The sequence below is a fragment of the Manacus vitellinus genome, unplaced genomic scaffold (assembly GCF_001715985.3).
Source record: "Manacus vitellinus isolate BGI_N305 unplaced genomic scaffold, ASM171598v3 scaffold_68_pilon, whole genome shotgun sequence".
Lineage (NCBI taxonomy): Eukaryota > Metazoa > Chordata > Aves > Passeriformes > Pipridae > Manacus > Manacus vitellinus.
The window spans coordinates 213,436-230,072 of NW_021940744.1; the positions used below are offsets into that span (position 1 = coordinate 213,436).

The window sequence follows — 16,637 nt, forward strand, 5'->3', positions numbered from 1 at the left end:
TTCAGAGAAAATGAGCAGCCACCCAAATACCACTCCGTAACTGTGTAAATCCATGGCATTCAGCATCATTCTTGTTATATCAGGAGTAGCCATTCTGCACTGTATATACATGCATACATACATTAAAAGCATCCCAAAAGAATATTCATTCCAACACTTGCAAGCACATTTTATCCCAAACATGCATTGATGTATTTTCAATTTTCCATTAAAGAAGAATTTGAGGGTCTTCATAGACAGGCAAAGGAAATCCAGGACAGTGCCAAAAAAGACCAAAAGAGCTTCCTGAAATTACCTTTACAAATCCACAAAAGGTCCCAAGGAGCACACTTGGACTATGATGGTACATTAACCTACCTAAGGCTGCCTCCAAACTGGTCTCACCTGCCCAACCCGGCACTGTGCTCCCACCTCACCCTCACCCCACACCTGCACAGGGAATCTCTCTAAGAGGGAAATGGGGGGAAGGAGGTTTTCTAAATAGAAATCTACGAATTACTGCGATTAGCCTTGAAATTGTTAGGTAAGAGTACACAAAAGGAACCTCTTCTGGCAAGCCCACGGTCTGAAACCACAACCCCCGTTAACAACGATTTAGTTTTCCATTCAGGCTGTGTACTGTACTACCCAGGCAAAAAAAAAAAAAAAAAAAAAAAAAAAGGTGGTATTTTGAAACTGGATTGCTTTGGAGACAAACCAGCCATATGAAGATGGCTTTGTCATATGCAGGATGTGATAAATATACGTGAAGCTCCATATCGTCAATGTTCAGTTGTCAGCTTAAGAAACAACTGATGAAAACCCTCAACAAGTAAAAAATCTCAGCTGCCAAAATATTTGTGTATGACCACAAAAACCTATAGAAGTGATTATTAGAAAGAATATATGCAGTAGTAGACTGTAATATAACTCCTTTTGGTTAGTTTACCTCAGCAGCTGCAAATTTGCTTGCTGATAGGGAAATTCCTCTTAATTTGTATGAACATACTCATCACTGCAAAGGGAGAAAATTCCTTAATGAATACAGGCTGAAAAGAAGAAATATAGGTCTCTGATCTCTTCTGAAGTGATTACAGTTAAATCTACTTTCATACTGGCTCATCCCTTTAAAAGAATATCCTGAAGAACACACAGATAAGCATTTGGGGGGGGGTTTATCATAAAGAAGTCATACATTAAGGTAGTAGGAGGTATCAGAATTCACCCCTATGCCGAATTGTAATCTAGATTTAAGTGGTGTATTCATCACTTACGTATGACTGGATTTTTCTTCACATGCAGCTCAAGCCTTGTTGGGTTTTGTTACTATTTCAATTGTTCTGGACTGCTGCCCACTGCTATGGGAAAACATGCTTTAACCAAATGCTGGCCACCAGTTCTGCTGTTAAAAAAGGCATTTGAAGTGACTTTAAACACCAATTTAACTGGAATTCTCAGAAGAAATAAAAGAGGCTGGATTTAAAGTATACTTCTGGATTCTTCATGTTTGTCTCTAAGTGTTTGGAGCTCTCTGTTTAATTCTTAAGGCATCAAACATTAACATACTGAAACCTGCAACTAACAGTCAGGAAAAGGTGGTTTGCTCTCCTCAATAAAATATCTAGGATTTCTAAAACTCCAGCTCCAGCTTTGGAGTGCTGCAGCCTCCTGAATAATAGTTATGTAACCATTGTTTGAGAGCAGAGGATGGTGAGAAAGAAGTGGATTTGAGAGGAAAGAGGAATACCAAGATCAAGTTGATTGTTTAAAATCGAGTTCTCTCTCAGGAATCACAGCTCTGGTCACAGCCACAAAGCCATTTGCTGCAGGTGAGCAGTGCCCTGTGCTGCCAGGGACAGATCATACCCACAGAATTTCATAAAGACAACACACTCTGCAGAGAACTTCCCAAATGATCCCGTTTTACTCAGGGGTGTAGAATACCATTGTTTAAAACATTCTCACTGCTACTGCCACAGGAAAACTGAGCACCTGTCAACGAACCAACACTCTAATTCGACATTCTAATTCAACCTGTTCATGCCTCATCTAGGAATACATCCTGGAATTTCAAAGGAGCTCTGAGGAGCCAAGAACCAGCAGCTCTTACCACGCTCTGAGGCACTGACACATCCCCATCCCCGCTCCATCCCACTTAGCAAAACACTTGTTATCTGCATCAATATTCATACACCCTGAGCCCAGGAGACTGGCTGAATATCCATTCTCCCAGGAACCACCATTAAACCTGTTCAGGCCAGAACACTGCTACTACCCAAGGCTTTCCCAGTGTTTGAGACGATGGGCAGCTCTGCTTCCCCGCTCTGCAGAAAAGGGACCAGAAATTCTCACACACAAACCCATCACAGGCTCCAAGAGTGCACGTGCAAATCTCATTTGCACTCTACCCTTCAGAACAAATATGTCAATTTATGTGGCTTCTAGAGCAGGGAAGTCACACAACACCCCAAGAGCCAGGAATTGTACTGTGAGTGTCATTTTAGTGTTATCATAAGTGGTTATGTACAGAAAAGAAATTGTAGGAAAATTCTTGACATGGTAGAACGTTTTATCATTTTATGCGGGCCCTGAAAAAAATATCAATGGCATTATTTTCCACTTCAAATACCACACATAAACATTAAAATTAAGGTAATAAAACCAAAAATTACTAATGGATGCTCCTCCTTTATTTCCTCAGGAGAGCTGTCATTATATTGAAGAATTCCTTTGAAGATGAAGAGTGAGCATGAGATTTTCTCTTTTGTGCACACAAAACTGAAAGATTTTCTTCAGATGAGCTCTAGATGAATCAAAACTTGGCAAATAAAATTCACCTTAGGGACATTTTATTCCTGAGTTTGTAAGAGTAATATTAACATCTACTATGAAACCAGGTACCCTGGTACATTCATCATAAACTAAACCTTTTATCTGAAGTCTGAATTTAAATTAAGCTATTTAAAGAATTAAAATTCTGTCAACTTCTGCTCTTCAGAGACAAATATTTTTCATTGATTTCTACTAAGTATTTTCAGTTTATATATACTTCATTGTCCCACAGTGTTGCAGCACCACTAAAATAATTCAAACAAGTAGGTGACTATAACTGTCAGCACTAACAGCTCATCTTATACCAAAAATGAGCCTTCCCATCACTCCAACCAACACAGGAACTGATTTTTCTCTGCAAACCACATTCAATTATAAAAATATCGGGAATCTACTTGCCAGGAAATTAATGATCTCAGTTTAAGAGAAGGGTTAAGGAACAGTCATCCTATCCTTACCCTTTTAGAAAAGGTGGGGAAAAGTAAAATCTAGAAACTGCTTATAGATACTGAATTTAAAAGAAAGAGGGAACTGGGAAAGCTGCATGTACATCTCCAAGTGATCAGCTCCTCCAGAATTACTTTGCTTAATATCCAAGCCTCTCATTCAAAAAGCAATATAACAGGTATTAGTTCTCTTTTAGTCTCTTTTTAGACTAAAAGAGTCTCTTTTAGTCTCTTTTTAGTCAACTGGAAAAAAAATCACATTTTAATTCTAATTATCGTTGATCCTTATGTAATGGGATCTTTTATAATTGCTAAGCATACAGTTATGCCATCCTTGATATCTATTCTCTCTAAAAGTGAGGGGAGACCATTCCTAATTAGTAAAGAGAACTAATAATGTTGCAAAGAAAAAAAAATGCTCCTGGCTGCGCAGAAGCCCAAACTTGCCCATTTTCAGTCAGGACAAACAGATGCAGCATTTTGAGCACAAATATTTGCTACAAAAATACTCTAACGTTTCAGTCCATTAACCAACCCGCTGTGGCAGCTGGTGAACAGTCATCTTTTTAATTAGACACCCTTACTGATTAATTAGTCTCAGAACACTGAGCAGTGGAACCCTGCACAATGCCACTGGGACAAAAAAAAATATTCCTTTTCCTCGTGCAAACTTACCATCCTTTAGTATTGCTGCAAGTAACAGGCTTGATTCATTCCCTACTCAAATGAAAATAGCCTTCCTATGTAAGAAATCCTCTCAATCCACAGCTAAACTGTTTCAACCCAAATGTCTCACACAGATAAAATCAATCAAACAAACACACAAAACCACACAAACATGGCATCAAGGCATCAGTTTCAAAGTCAACCGCATTTAATCTTTGTATAAAAACAGTGGCTCATTTGTAGTCTCCTCCACTCTCCATTTCCTAACTATGCAAGCAAAAGGCAATAAAATTAGAAAGCTAAGTCAGTATGAAGTATGAAACAACAAAGCAAATACCTTTTCTCGTTTTAATGGTTTGGACAATTTCAAAGTTTAAAAAGTGAATACATTTCTGCATTAGGTTTACATGAAAGCTGATCTTTACTTCAGACCTCTGAGCTCAGTTTGCAGAGGGATGTATCAAGAAACAGATAAGAGTTGATTCAATGCATGGAAGATTGTGCTTAAGCACATGATGAAACTTCAACAACAGTATCTGCTATTTTCAGCTACCCCATCTCTAATTTTTAATTTTGGACAAGAAACAATTCCAGAAACCTGAAATCTTAACTTCTGGTGGTTTTTTTTTTTCTTTTTGGTTTATAATGGGAGTACTTGTCTTACAGGAGTCAGAAACAATAATGTTGGTCCAAACTGAGAAGATAAACTACATCTATTAGCTCTAGATTGATTTAATTTCATCCAGCCCCAAACACAACCCATTTGCTCCATCTTCTGCAGCAATGGAACATCCTTTCCTATAACTGGTCCCTACTGGATGAGAATCAGACCCCTGGAGTAGTGATACCCCTCATTAGAGCCATTTTCAAATTGCTAAATTACTGAGATCAATTATTTTCATGATATGGCAATATTTAATCCCCAAATCAATGACTCTCATATTTGCTTCAGACCTTGGAAGAATTCTTAGGATTTTCACTCTTCTGTGGAGTGGCTTGAAATGTTATTGGCCCAGACACAAAACACCATTATACAGTCAGCAGACAAAGCTATTTTTTGGCCAACTCTTCTGAAGCCTGACCCTTTAATTAGTTATTATCTCTAACTGTTCCGGGCACATGCTCATATTGCCAAAGGAAATTATGGCAGCACACAAATAATCTTATTTTTGGTTCTCTTACAAGTCATTTGTAAGGACAGCCATTGAGTCTCTTGAAGACCTTCGACTCAATGTCACCACCCAGCTCAAAAATGGGCATTCACATCCCTGTCCAGACTTCCATTGTTTTTAAGCACAATACTTTAAGTACAATACTACCAACATCTACTTTACCTGACAGCAGGATTAGTTTCTGATGTCACTTTAGAAAATAAAAATAAATTTAAAACAAGCTTTGTTTTCTTAAACCAGAGTAGCATTATTTAAAACTAATCTATATATATTGTTAGATGAACTTTATACACACTGTTCATTCCTTCATGGAAATCAGGTTACAAACTGAAAACCTTCCATGAAGAGATGATATGTTTTAGAACCCTGCCAGTACTACCCCGGGTTACCATAAGCAGATTTTTCTCACTCTGCTTTTCTTTTCCTTTAAATAAACAAATAAACCACACATTTCTCTCTCCTGCTGTGTACTTTGTTTTCCCCTTCCATCCTGTGCCACGTGCAGCGGGGTGACGAGCCCATGGCACATATGCCAGGGAGGGAACTCAGGCACATTTTGATTGTCACACAGAACAGATTTCATATATGTCACAAACGAGGCAGCTGCCAAATCACAACTCCTACTCTCTCAAATTGCATGCAGGGCCTACTACTGTGTTCCAGTCAAAATTCCTGAGTGGCTCCCGGTAATCATCAAGCTGGAATTCAGCAGGAGACCCGAGACAGTGCAAGGATAGTGCTCGTCTGCACAACAGTGTTTGTGAGAGCAGGAGTACTTCTTTCTCCCTTCCCTCTTGGACCTCCAAACTTACCCACAGATGGGAAATACATCCGCTATGTCTGTGAATGCTGTGATATGAAAAAGGAAACACAGCCCACTGGATCATTCCTGACAGAGCACGGACCTCCAGTGAGCAAGACTACAGCATGTGGAGGTCCTCTGGAGAAAATAAGTGCAGCATTGATTTTTCTAAATGAGACATTTTATTTTGCTTTCTGTGCTTAAATGGAACTCTAAAGCAGGCCCCAAATTACTTTCTCCTACAGAACACACCGAACAAAGCGCTCCTCTGGCTGAAAACCACTGCAGCAGATTCCAGAGCCCTGCATAGGGATGGGTTTGAATGGTAAAAACACACAGCCAGATGTGTCAGGTGGTGGGAATTACAGCTGCCCAATCCAACACAGCACTGCTGCACACAGCTGGATACAACAGCAGATGTGTCTGTATTGTGGTCTCTCAACTAAATTCAAATGCTGAGAGTCTGCTGTCACTCTGTGCATCACAACGCACATGTTTCTGGCCCGCTAACAATACAACCCTCAGCAGCAAGCACAGCTTCACCAGGAGTTAATCAGCAACACTGTAGCAAAGCCACAGTTTTTACCACATTTCCCTCCAAAGTTTAACGTGCATGTTACTATTAACACACATAAGGTAACACTACAACAAAGTTTTCAATAGTATATACCACTATTTAGTATATACTACTAAAATATATGTACTACTGCTCTGTCTGCTTAATTCACATTATCAATACACCAACATGAAACTGAGGAGTTCTGCTCACAGCCATAAATATCAGGTAATAATTCATTATAAAAAATTAGCTGACCATTCTTTTCTGGAGTACCCCATATTAATTCTTCCCAAAGATGGGCCCTAACTTTGCTTTTGCATAGGTTCTCTCCTCTTCCTTCCTTTCCACGAATCCTCTCCTGCCAAAGGATAGGATCACCAGCAGTTTAGACACTCAGACTATAGAAGAAATTTGGTGATTTCAGGAGAAAAGCAACTTCAGAAAAAAAAACTTGCTTGCATAAATGCTTCAGTTCAGAATAGGATTTAAATTTCCAATCTCTAACAGCATCATATTTCATATTAAATACTGTACAAAATACCTTCCAAAATACATGTCACTGCAAGATTTCTGTAGTGAAAAAGCCAACTGTAACAAGGTATTTTGAAGGCATAAGGCCCCAGCATCAAAATAAACCTCGCATTTTAGAAGTTCTCCACTCCCTCCTCCGCCGTAAAACAAACACCTTCCCCACTTTTGGAAAGCAGGAGCAAAATAATGGAGGTGGCTTTGATGCAACGTACAGCTGACAGATGTCCTGTGAATGGTTTCTAAGGAAAATATAACCCAGCTACAATGTCAAAATGAAAAATTTACACTATCAAAACATCCTTCCTTGTTGGAAAAAGGAAAAGAAGCCAGCAGGAGGACAACTCTCACTCTGGGGACGCTTCTAAACTTCCCAGAGTGGGTGGGTCAAATTAAAAGGACAAGTAGCAAAAAGTTACAACGTTATGAGAGGAAAGTTTTACTAACAACATCTACCCTGGAATTTCTGCATGGACAGATGATTCATAACCTAGATAATGAATCTCTGAGCAACATTAAAATGATCCCCAGCCTTTCTGCCACTCCAAGCACTTTTGAGAGTGATGCTCTTCTCAAGAGCCACAACTGCTCTGCAGTATCAGAGCTTCAGAGCCCCCAGTGCCGAGTTCACCTCCTGCCACTGCTCAGAGCTCATGAACACAGTGGTTCTCCCTCCTGCCATCCCAGCTCTGAGCAGACCAAACAGCTCTGCAGACAACTTTTTACAGTGTTTATTCACTGCACTGATGACATTAGGACACCGAACAGCAATAGATTCCCAAAAGGATTCTCCTCTCAAATCACCCATACAGCAAGGGGACTGGTTTCCTGCTAGGTAAACATGTTTTTTAACATTCTTTTCTAAAATAAACAACAAAACAAGAAATACCTAACTTTGTGACATTTTGTTTGGCTTTCTTTGTGTTCTTTTTTTTATTTAAAACCCATACATTAAAGCCATACAGAGAACAAACTGTTGAAAAACCAAAGTGATGGATGTGAGCCTATAAAAAAGCCACAAGCAAACACCTGAACAACAAGCTGATGTTCTTATTATCATCACAGCAAGAGAACAGAAAGCTAAATGTCAAGCATTACTACAGATATAGGTCAGCAATTTCTATTGTTAATGCCATTCAGCAGGTACCCTCAGCAGGAGGTAAAGTCACCTCATCACAATTTCAGTTGCTCAAAACAAGTCCAACTGTTTCGCTCTCCTGCTGCTCCACCACTGAATAAAAACTGCTGCCCAGCAGAATTCAGCTGAACCAAAGGAAAGAAAAAAGAACAAAAGAAGGAAAAATCCCAAGTAATAAACCCCTTACCATTGTGATGAGCAATCTGTATTTGTCCAGCATTGCCTGGTTGTCATGGCATCCTGCCAGCAGCTGCCAGATCTCTGCCCTCAGTGCCTCTGGAACCCCACTCTTCACCAGGGTGGACAATCCGTTGGGTCTCACGACAAGGTTATTGTGCCTGAAACACAGAGGACCGTTTGCCTGTTAAACTTCAACCGCAGGAGTCGAAACGAGGATTAAAAACATTAACAGTTTTTAAACTTGCCAGCATTACTCTGAAAAGCAGTCAGCAACTGGCAACACAAACTTTCCTGCCAGTGGTTACACTAATTAGTATTTGTCAGATGGAAAGCAAAAATTCTGCAAGGATTGACGGTAAGAACCAGTGGCAAAATGTAGTGATATTCAAATTCTTTAGGTGAAAATTAACAATAGGCAACTGTAGAAATTGAACTCAACTGGCTAACAAAGAACAATATGAGTTGAAAGAGAAAACTGTGCCATCTGTGCAGACAATTCAATTCAAATATTTGTTCAACATATACGTTTTAGCTTAGGTTAGGAAAAAGAAATTAAAAACAAACGATACAGAGAAATAAATTTTGGAAAACAAATAGAAGCCAATTTTAAGAGCACTACCATGAAGTTCCAGTTCCACAGTTCATGCCAGGAGTATATTTCAAGTCCCACAAAGCAGTAATACTTGCACTTGGTAAACCTTAGTATTCCAAATAAATTTGCCTGTTGATCTGAGCTGGTCCTTCACTATTTGGTTGCACACACCCCAAGAAATGTAGGAATACAAAACTCAGTGCACATGCACAATATTGTAGAGCTTTCAGTCACAGATGTTTCAAACCCATTTTTGAGATAAGAGTGTTTGCTGATCTGGGTTGAAGCTCCCTTGGACTCAGGATGGCAATTTCCAGAGCACTGCAGCAGGAAAACTGCCCCAGTTGATTCCTTGCTCTTTCTACTGTACGAAGTGCTTTGCTCTCTCAGTGTTTTGACCATTATTGTGTTTTCCAACTCTCCTGGTAGGAGAATAGTGAGAGTGGCTGTTCAGCCAAATGCCAGCAAGCTGTGATTAATTAAATAACCTGCAATTTGACCCTGGATTTTCAGTAAATGTTTAGAGTACTCGTTCTATGAAACAGTTCATTAAGACCTTAACAGTTTACCACTGCTGTTTAATTTCAAAGGTGTTCTAAACAAATTTCTTTTTCCTACACTTTGACAATGATATCCCCATTTTTCCAAATAACCTGAGAATTAAAGAGTGTGATTATGTAACATCCTTATTCTTTTAAACACGATAATTATTTTTAAATGCACAGTGCAACACAAGTAATTTCAAACTTTATCACTCAGCTAAATTAAAACCCAAGTAGTGTCTTTTCTCTTTTTCAGCCCATTTTGCAGACAGTCACATGAGCCTAATGGTCTTGTGATGAGAAAAAGGTAAGAAAGAAAAAGCATTATTCACAAAAACGTTAAAAGGACTAAGAACTTGGCATAAAGGACTTGAGTGGGTCCAGAGAAGGTCAAGAAAATGCTCCAAATCTGGAGCTCCTCTGCTGTGGAGACAGGTTGGGAGAGCTGGGGGAGTTCAGCCTGGAGAAGAGAAGGCTCCAAGAAGACCTCAGTGTGGCCTTTCAGTACCTTAAAGGGGCTCATAAAAAGGAGGGGAGAAACTTTGTATGGGCAGATAGTGACAGGACACGGGGGAATGGCTTTGAACTGCCAGAGGGCAGGGTTAGATGGATATTAAAAAGAAATTCCTCCCTGTGAGGGTGGGGAGGCCCTGGCACAGGTTGCCCAGAGAAGCTGTGGCTGCCCCATCCCTGGAAGTGTCCAAGGCCAGGTTGGACGGGGCTTGGAGCAACCTGGGCTAGTGGAAGGTGTCCCTGCCCATGGCAGGAGGGAATGAGATGAGTTTTAAGGTTCCTTCCAACCCAAATCATTCTGTGATTCTATGACTAGACACACTAAGCAGTTACAGAATTATGAAATGCACATTCAGATACAAATAAATAACAAACATATCGGAAAGTTAAAGCTCAAGTTGTGGATGGATCTGGTCCTATGCTATGTGAGAAACACCAAAGAGCTCCTCTGAGGAGTGGGCAAGCTGATAAAATAAAATGGACAGCTAAAAAGGGACATTCCCACAGAAACAAAACAGGGACATTTTCAGCAGCACCAAGGAAACAATACAAATGGCTTATGGTAACAACTAAGAAAAGACGCACATTCTGTGCTGGAACACCATTCTGAACATATTCCCAGCTGCAAATTAAACAACCAGACTTTCCCGGCCCTGTCCTATAATTTAGGCAGTCCTGTGGCAGAGGTAATACTTTAGCAACATGAGTCCCTGCCACACACACAACTCTTAACTTCCACAGCCAACTTCCTGGCTTCTGAACAGCTCGTTGGGGAACAGCCTGAGCATCCCCAATCCTTGCTCAGAACAACAGAAATGGGCATAAAATAAAAGCTTGCCTTACTCTGGCCTTATCCTTTAGCATGTGGGAAAAATGGGTCGTTCGTAGGTGTAACATCTTTAATTTGCTACAAAGTGCTGCAGTTCTCTTGCACAGAACTCAAAGACACAATAAAATAAATAGATATACCATTACTTTCCAACTGTTAATTCTATTTTTTTGTAAATTATCTTATTTTTATTCCTGTTTATATGCTTGAAGGAGACTCTTGGAGCAATGTTTCTTCTGAGTCCAATAGGTTACAGTGACATTTTAAGAAAATGACAAGAAGCAATTAAAATGCAAGTTTTCACCTAAGAGACAAATAAAACAGTTCCCCAAGCGCAAATGTTAATTTTTGTTTATTTACTTTTTTTACAAGTGCACAGATCTTCCACTAACATATGCTGCAGTTTTCAACACACTAGATTTGATTTCAATCTATTTTTAGTTTTCAAATAGTTAACATTTTTCATCTGTTACTCTTTCTTAGTTTTGTTCTTAAAATGTAACATAAGGCTGTTTAAGAATTCAAGTAGTTTAAAGACTTGAATTTCTCTCAGGAGGTAATATTGCTTGAGACACTACTAAAGATAAGTTTGCTACTGCTGGTCTTCCAGCTGTCTGGGATGTCCCATTTCTCACCCCTTTCTTAATTAATTTTAACTAAGGTGTTTCAGCTACTAAATGTGTAAGTTATGTTAGGAGTTCAAAACAGTTTACTCCAAGTATTAAATGTTTTGTCTCACTCATAAGAATACTTGAGTAACCAGAGGGAATCATTGGTTATGTGAAACTTCAGAGAATGAGCTGGGGTGTTCCTTTACTTCAGCATGTTGAGCCACAGGAGCCCAGGGATTTCTCAAAGGCAAAAGTTAAAACAAAAACAATCACCTGATAAATGAGTTAAAAAAAGGAATAAAACTAAAGGTAGCATCTTCCAGTGGAAATGCCATGGGGATGTCCCTTAGAAGAGGCTTTGGAAAGGTCTAAACAGCTTCAGTGCCCACCTCTGGATTTTTACAGATGATGTCTCGTCCAGAAACTTTGCATGAGATCTCCATTACAGATGAAGTCTGTAAGAAGTAGTGTTGCTCCAAAGCTACAAAGTGTCAAATAAAGGGAGAATTTGCCCAAATAAATCCTTAAAGCACTTCTCAGCTCCCTGTTTGGAGTTAGGAAAAGGAAAACTGCCAATTCCAGATTAAGGGCCTCTGATTATTTTTGTCTCCAGCAGCAGGAACTATTACTTACAAAGGGAAAACCAAATAAGTGGTTCTGGCACTTGCTAATAGTCCAAGGTCTCTCAGAGGCAGCAAACACACAGACTTGTTCCTCTTTTGGCACAGTGTCTGCTGCTACTGAAGCACTTAATTAAACCACAGAAATAACACTGTTGAGAACATACTCTGGGCTTACAGATAGTCTTCGTTTTACTCACCAACAGAAGCAGTTTCAGTGAGGATTCACAGGCTTTCTAGAATTCTTTTTCAAATGCTTACATATAGCATGTTAAAAAAAATAAATAAAGAGAGATTGCTTCTAAACAAATGAAATGTACACCAGTTGGCACAAATGGCTTAGACAGGACATACTGACTGCTCTGCCTGTCCTCTCCTGGCTCTGAGTTTCACGGGGGTTTAACTCCCAGCCCCAAGGACAGTGACCACAAAGTTTTGCCTGTGAAGTCCCACATCTGTGTGAGCACACACAGACACACTCAAACACCGAACTAAAACAGACTCTGGTAGATGCTGTGGGAGAGATTTGTCAAAGAACTGCAAGTTATTTAAACTAGGTTTAAAAAACATACGTCAATGTGTTTTGTATTTAAGTTTTTAAACTACGTAAGCTGAAGAATTTCACACCTCCTGCATACAGACTCATGAAACAAAGAAAAGGTTAATATTTAAAATCTAAATGTAAGGAATTAAGCATTACCATCTCCCCAGTAACTCTCCCCAGGAATACAAAATCTTCTCAGGACAATCCTTTGACACATCACCGGTGCCACTGGAGAGTTCATTATCACTCTCTGCAAAAACAAAAAAAGAAAAAATACAAGAAAACAAAAGCATGCACACGTTCACCAAAAGCACAGACACTAGGTCTCAGACAACTTTTTTTTCTCATGTATCAGTTTTAAAACCACAAAAAGACATCAAAAATACTAGTGGAACCATAAAGAATATTTAGTAGACTTTACAAAACAAGTGTATTAATGAAGTTAGCATAAAGTTTAAAAGAACAGGACTAGGGAATAATTTGTAGCACTGTTACAGGAGAAAGAGCTGGGACCTAAAAAAGCATTATGCAAGGAAAGATTCAAGGCTGTCACCTCTCCATTTAATGACATTTCACAATGTAGTGTTATCTGAAAGTCACATCCACCCACTTCAGACCTCCCACGAAGAGAAGTCTCTCTTAAAGCATAGCAGATAATGCTACTTGGTTACACCACATCCCTTTGGCTCTCCTGTGGTACCTGAGGTCATGAAGCCCCCTCAGAGCCCCAAAATCATTATTTTTACCTGAAATAAGTTCCTGGATGGGCAGAGAGAACAACAGTGTGACATTAAAGGTTGTAGTGCATGGAACAGAAACGAATGCTTAAAATGAAACCTCATAATTATTAAGAACGAAACACTTAGGGAGGGATAGAGGCTATTACACGACTAACCCCAGAAGGGATAATGTGAGCCTGGGACAGTGTGCTCAAATAACCACCCAGTCCCAGAACTTATCCCACTTCCCAGTGTCTTGTGGGCCTGTGCAGCTGCCCACAGTTGGCTGGAGAGTCTAACCCTACAGGGCAGCTCCTCACATGAACGTAGGCTTGCCGTTACTTGGACTTTTTCCACTTTAATCTGAGTAAAATATTGCTCAAAGTTACACAAGTGCAATTTCAACAACACCACACACTGATAGGGCTCCAGCTCTCGGTGTCCTTAGTGGGAAAAACAATCCAAAAAGAGACAGCAGCAGCCTCACAAAATCCCAGATTGGTTTGGGTTGGAAGGAACCTTAAAGCTCATCCAGTGCCACCCCCTGCCATGGGCAGGGACACCTCCCACTAGCCCAGGTTGCTCCAAGACCCGTCCAACCTGGCCTTGGACACTTCCAGGGATGGGGCAGCCACAGTTCCCCTCAGAGGCTGCTGAAGCCATGGACAGTTTAGATGTCAGAGGGCTCCAAGGTTGCTCTTTCCTATGAGCTGACCTGTCTCAAGAAGCTAAAATAAAACAAACAAAAAAAAAAAAGAAAAACCAAAGCTACATCTGCTCATCATATCCCTCAGATACTCTCCTCAACACAGCTCCGTCACATCTGGGTGCTGACCTAATATCTTGTATTCCTCAGGTACATTAAACACTTCACCCCCAGCTTTATGCAGGCAACAGCAATAGTTCAGGTAGAGGAGGATCTTTAGTCCTTGTGCAATTATCCTGTTAACTCTTCATCCTTGTCATTCTCACTTCAGTGACACATTTCTAATTTATGTTCTTTACAATTGTCAAATACAAGTCATTAATAAAATATCATCAGTGCTTGAATCTGACAGCGAGTTGTGAGGACAAAGCATACACTGCATTTCAAGGACAATTAACAGCAAAAACCCTGCCCTAAGAGAGAAGCACAGCAGAAATCCCCGTATTTTAAAATGAATATTAAATTAGTGAAAGCCTTTAGCTTGGAACCTGCTTGTACAGCTTCACAGGACCCAAAGTACAAGACCAACCTCCATTTAACTACTTCCCCATTAGAATTAAATATAACCCCAACAAAATAACCAACCACCCACGTCACAAATCTACAGAAAACTTGATTTTAACGTTTCCCAATCTTTTGCATGCATTCACTAGACCTAAAGATGGAAATACGAAGATCTAAATTTATCATTTTAATAAAATTTGGTATCACTATAAAAGTGACCAAAGGAATCAACTGTGTTCCAGGGGAAGAAACATATTTAAAGACTCAACTTTCCTTTAATTTTAAAATTACAAAAAAATAGTGTAAAGGCCAATCTCTTCACTTACCACCCAGGCCTGACAATAATTAAAAACACCTTTAAGTTAAAACAACTAAGTGCATTATATTTTCTTAATTCCCTCCTCTCCTGATTTGCCTAATTGGATCAAAGAGATAAATTATAAATGCAGCCCTTCTACTGGACATGGAAGCCAGGAAAAAAAAAATGATGAAACCTTCTCTGGATTGAGCACATTTGCCATTCAGAGATACAAGGTACTGATACATGTAAAGAATCCCAAGAAACCTGGCTCGCACCCAGAATTTGTCATAAACCACAACTTCAGAAAAGTTTAACACGTTCAAGGTAAAGGGTAAACAATTTGGCACAAACTTCTGAAAGAAGAGACAGGAATTTCCTTGGAGAGCCTGCAGAACTACAGCACACCTTAACAGGAGTTACTGGTGAAAATAACACAAACCCTGTAGTCTGGAACAAAATCTGATAAAGATGACTGAAGCCCCCCAGCGGGTCAGAATGTTTCAAAATGAAGGTGCACTGCTCCTTTGAGGAGCAGAGCACATTAGTTGTTACTGGATCCAAACCTGAGCCTGCCAAGGAACACTGACATCAGACCAAAGCAACAAAGCCCCTGATTTCTCTCTGCGCTGGTATTTGGGGCAGAATTCTTCGAAGTTCTTAAGGAGATCAGTGTTACACAGCACACACACTCCGGTGCTTCAGTCAGAAAATACTTTCATCTGGAAGGCTTAGCAGTGTTTGCAATGTATTATTCAGTTCTATGTCAGAAAATCACAGGCCTTAATTAGAAATGCCATATGCTCCCTCTCAAAAGATGCTAATGTCAAACTGAAAAATAGAACAGGGCGAAGGGGACAGAATAAACAGCTTCAAAAATCTCTACTTGGTTTCTACTCTAAGGACTATTTACATATTCTAACCTGTGAAAGCACTTAATATGAAATAAGGAAAAAAAAAGATGTCATGGGAAGGATAATTAAGTGTAGATGTTCTTCTCTGAGCACTTTGATATTTTTTTTCCACATTTCATAGCATCTATAAGCCAGCAGCATTAGCCAGAGCATGATTTAATCCACCCTCATATTGCCGGGAATGCCACAGATCCCTTCCTCTAAATGCCCTCGTACTTCTCCCTTCCTCCTGTATTTGCCCTGACCTCTCAGAGCCATCAGCTGGGCAAAAAATGTGGGCAATAAAACAGGCCTCATCACAGCAAGAGGAGGATGGAAGATGTCTCCAGGGAACAAACCTGGGGGTTGTAAATATGTGTACACACAAACTGCCTTTAAGAACACTCACAGGGAACAGCAAGCCTGGAAGGTTTTTGGTTTGCTTTGAATTGCAACGTGATTCACAAAATCCACAAAAATGTCACAGCTCATGAACCAATTCCCTGAATTCAGAGCCTCTTCAGAGCACTTCCACAGCAAGCATGGCTCTGCATGGCATCAGCATGGAATAACACCTTGGGTTGGAAAAGACCTCTGGAGATCAGACAGTCCGATCTACTCCAAGCTCTGGCTGGATCAAGTCACTCCGAGCCCAGAGTGGGAGGTATCCTGGCTTTGGCTGGAGTGGCATTCATTGCCCTCACAGTGGCTGCTCTGGGGCTGTGCTTTGGGTTTGAGCTGGAAACGGTGTTGATAACACTGGGATGTTTCAGCTGCTGCTGAGCAGTTGCTCACACAGAGTCAGGGCCTTTGCTGCTCCTCATCCTGCCCTGAGGGCTGAGGGGACATAGCCGGGACAGCTGATCCCAACTGGCACAAGGGATGTTCCAGACCACATGGCATCATGCTGAAAATGCAAAGCAGAGGAAAAAGGAGGAAGGGAGGACCTTTGGAGTGATGGGGT

The 16,637-nt window shown here is 40.2% G+C and overlaps 1 protein-coding gene across 6 annotated transcripts in view; it reads right to left on the bottom strand.

Annotated features, from left to right (window-relative positions):
- RABGAP1L (RAB GTPase activating protein 1 like) overlaps positions 1-16,637 on the bottom strand; it is a 234,381-nt gene that overhangs the window by 170,086 nt on the left and 47,658 nt on the right. For 5 of the 6 annotated variants that reach the window (XM_029964004.1, XM_029964006.1, XM_029964005.1 and 2 more), the window contains 2 exons: positions 12,710-12,812; positions 8,310-8,460 (listed from right to left, as the gene is read on the bottom strand). In XM_029964004.1, coding sequence (XP_029819864.1) covers positions 8,310-8,460; positions 12,710-12,812 — 254 coding nt within the window. The remainder of the gene's footprint in view (positions 1-8,309; positions 8,461-12,709; positions 12,813-16,637) is intronic. The other variant, XM_029964008.1, reaches the window with a different exon arrangement.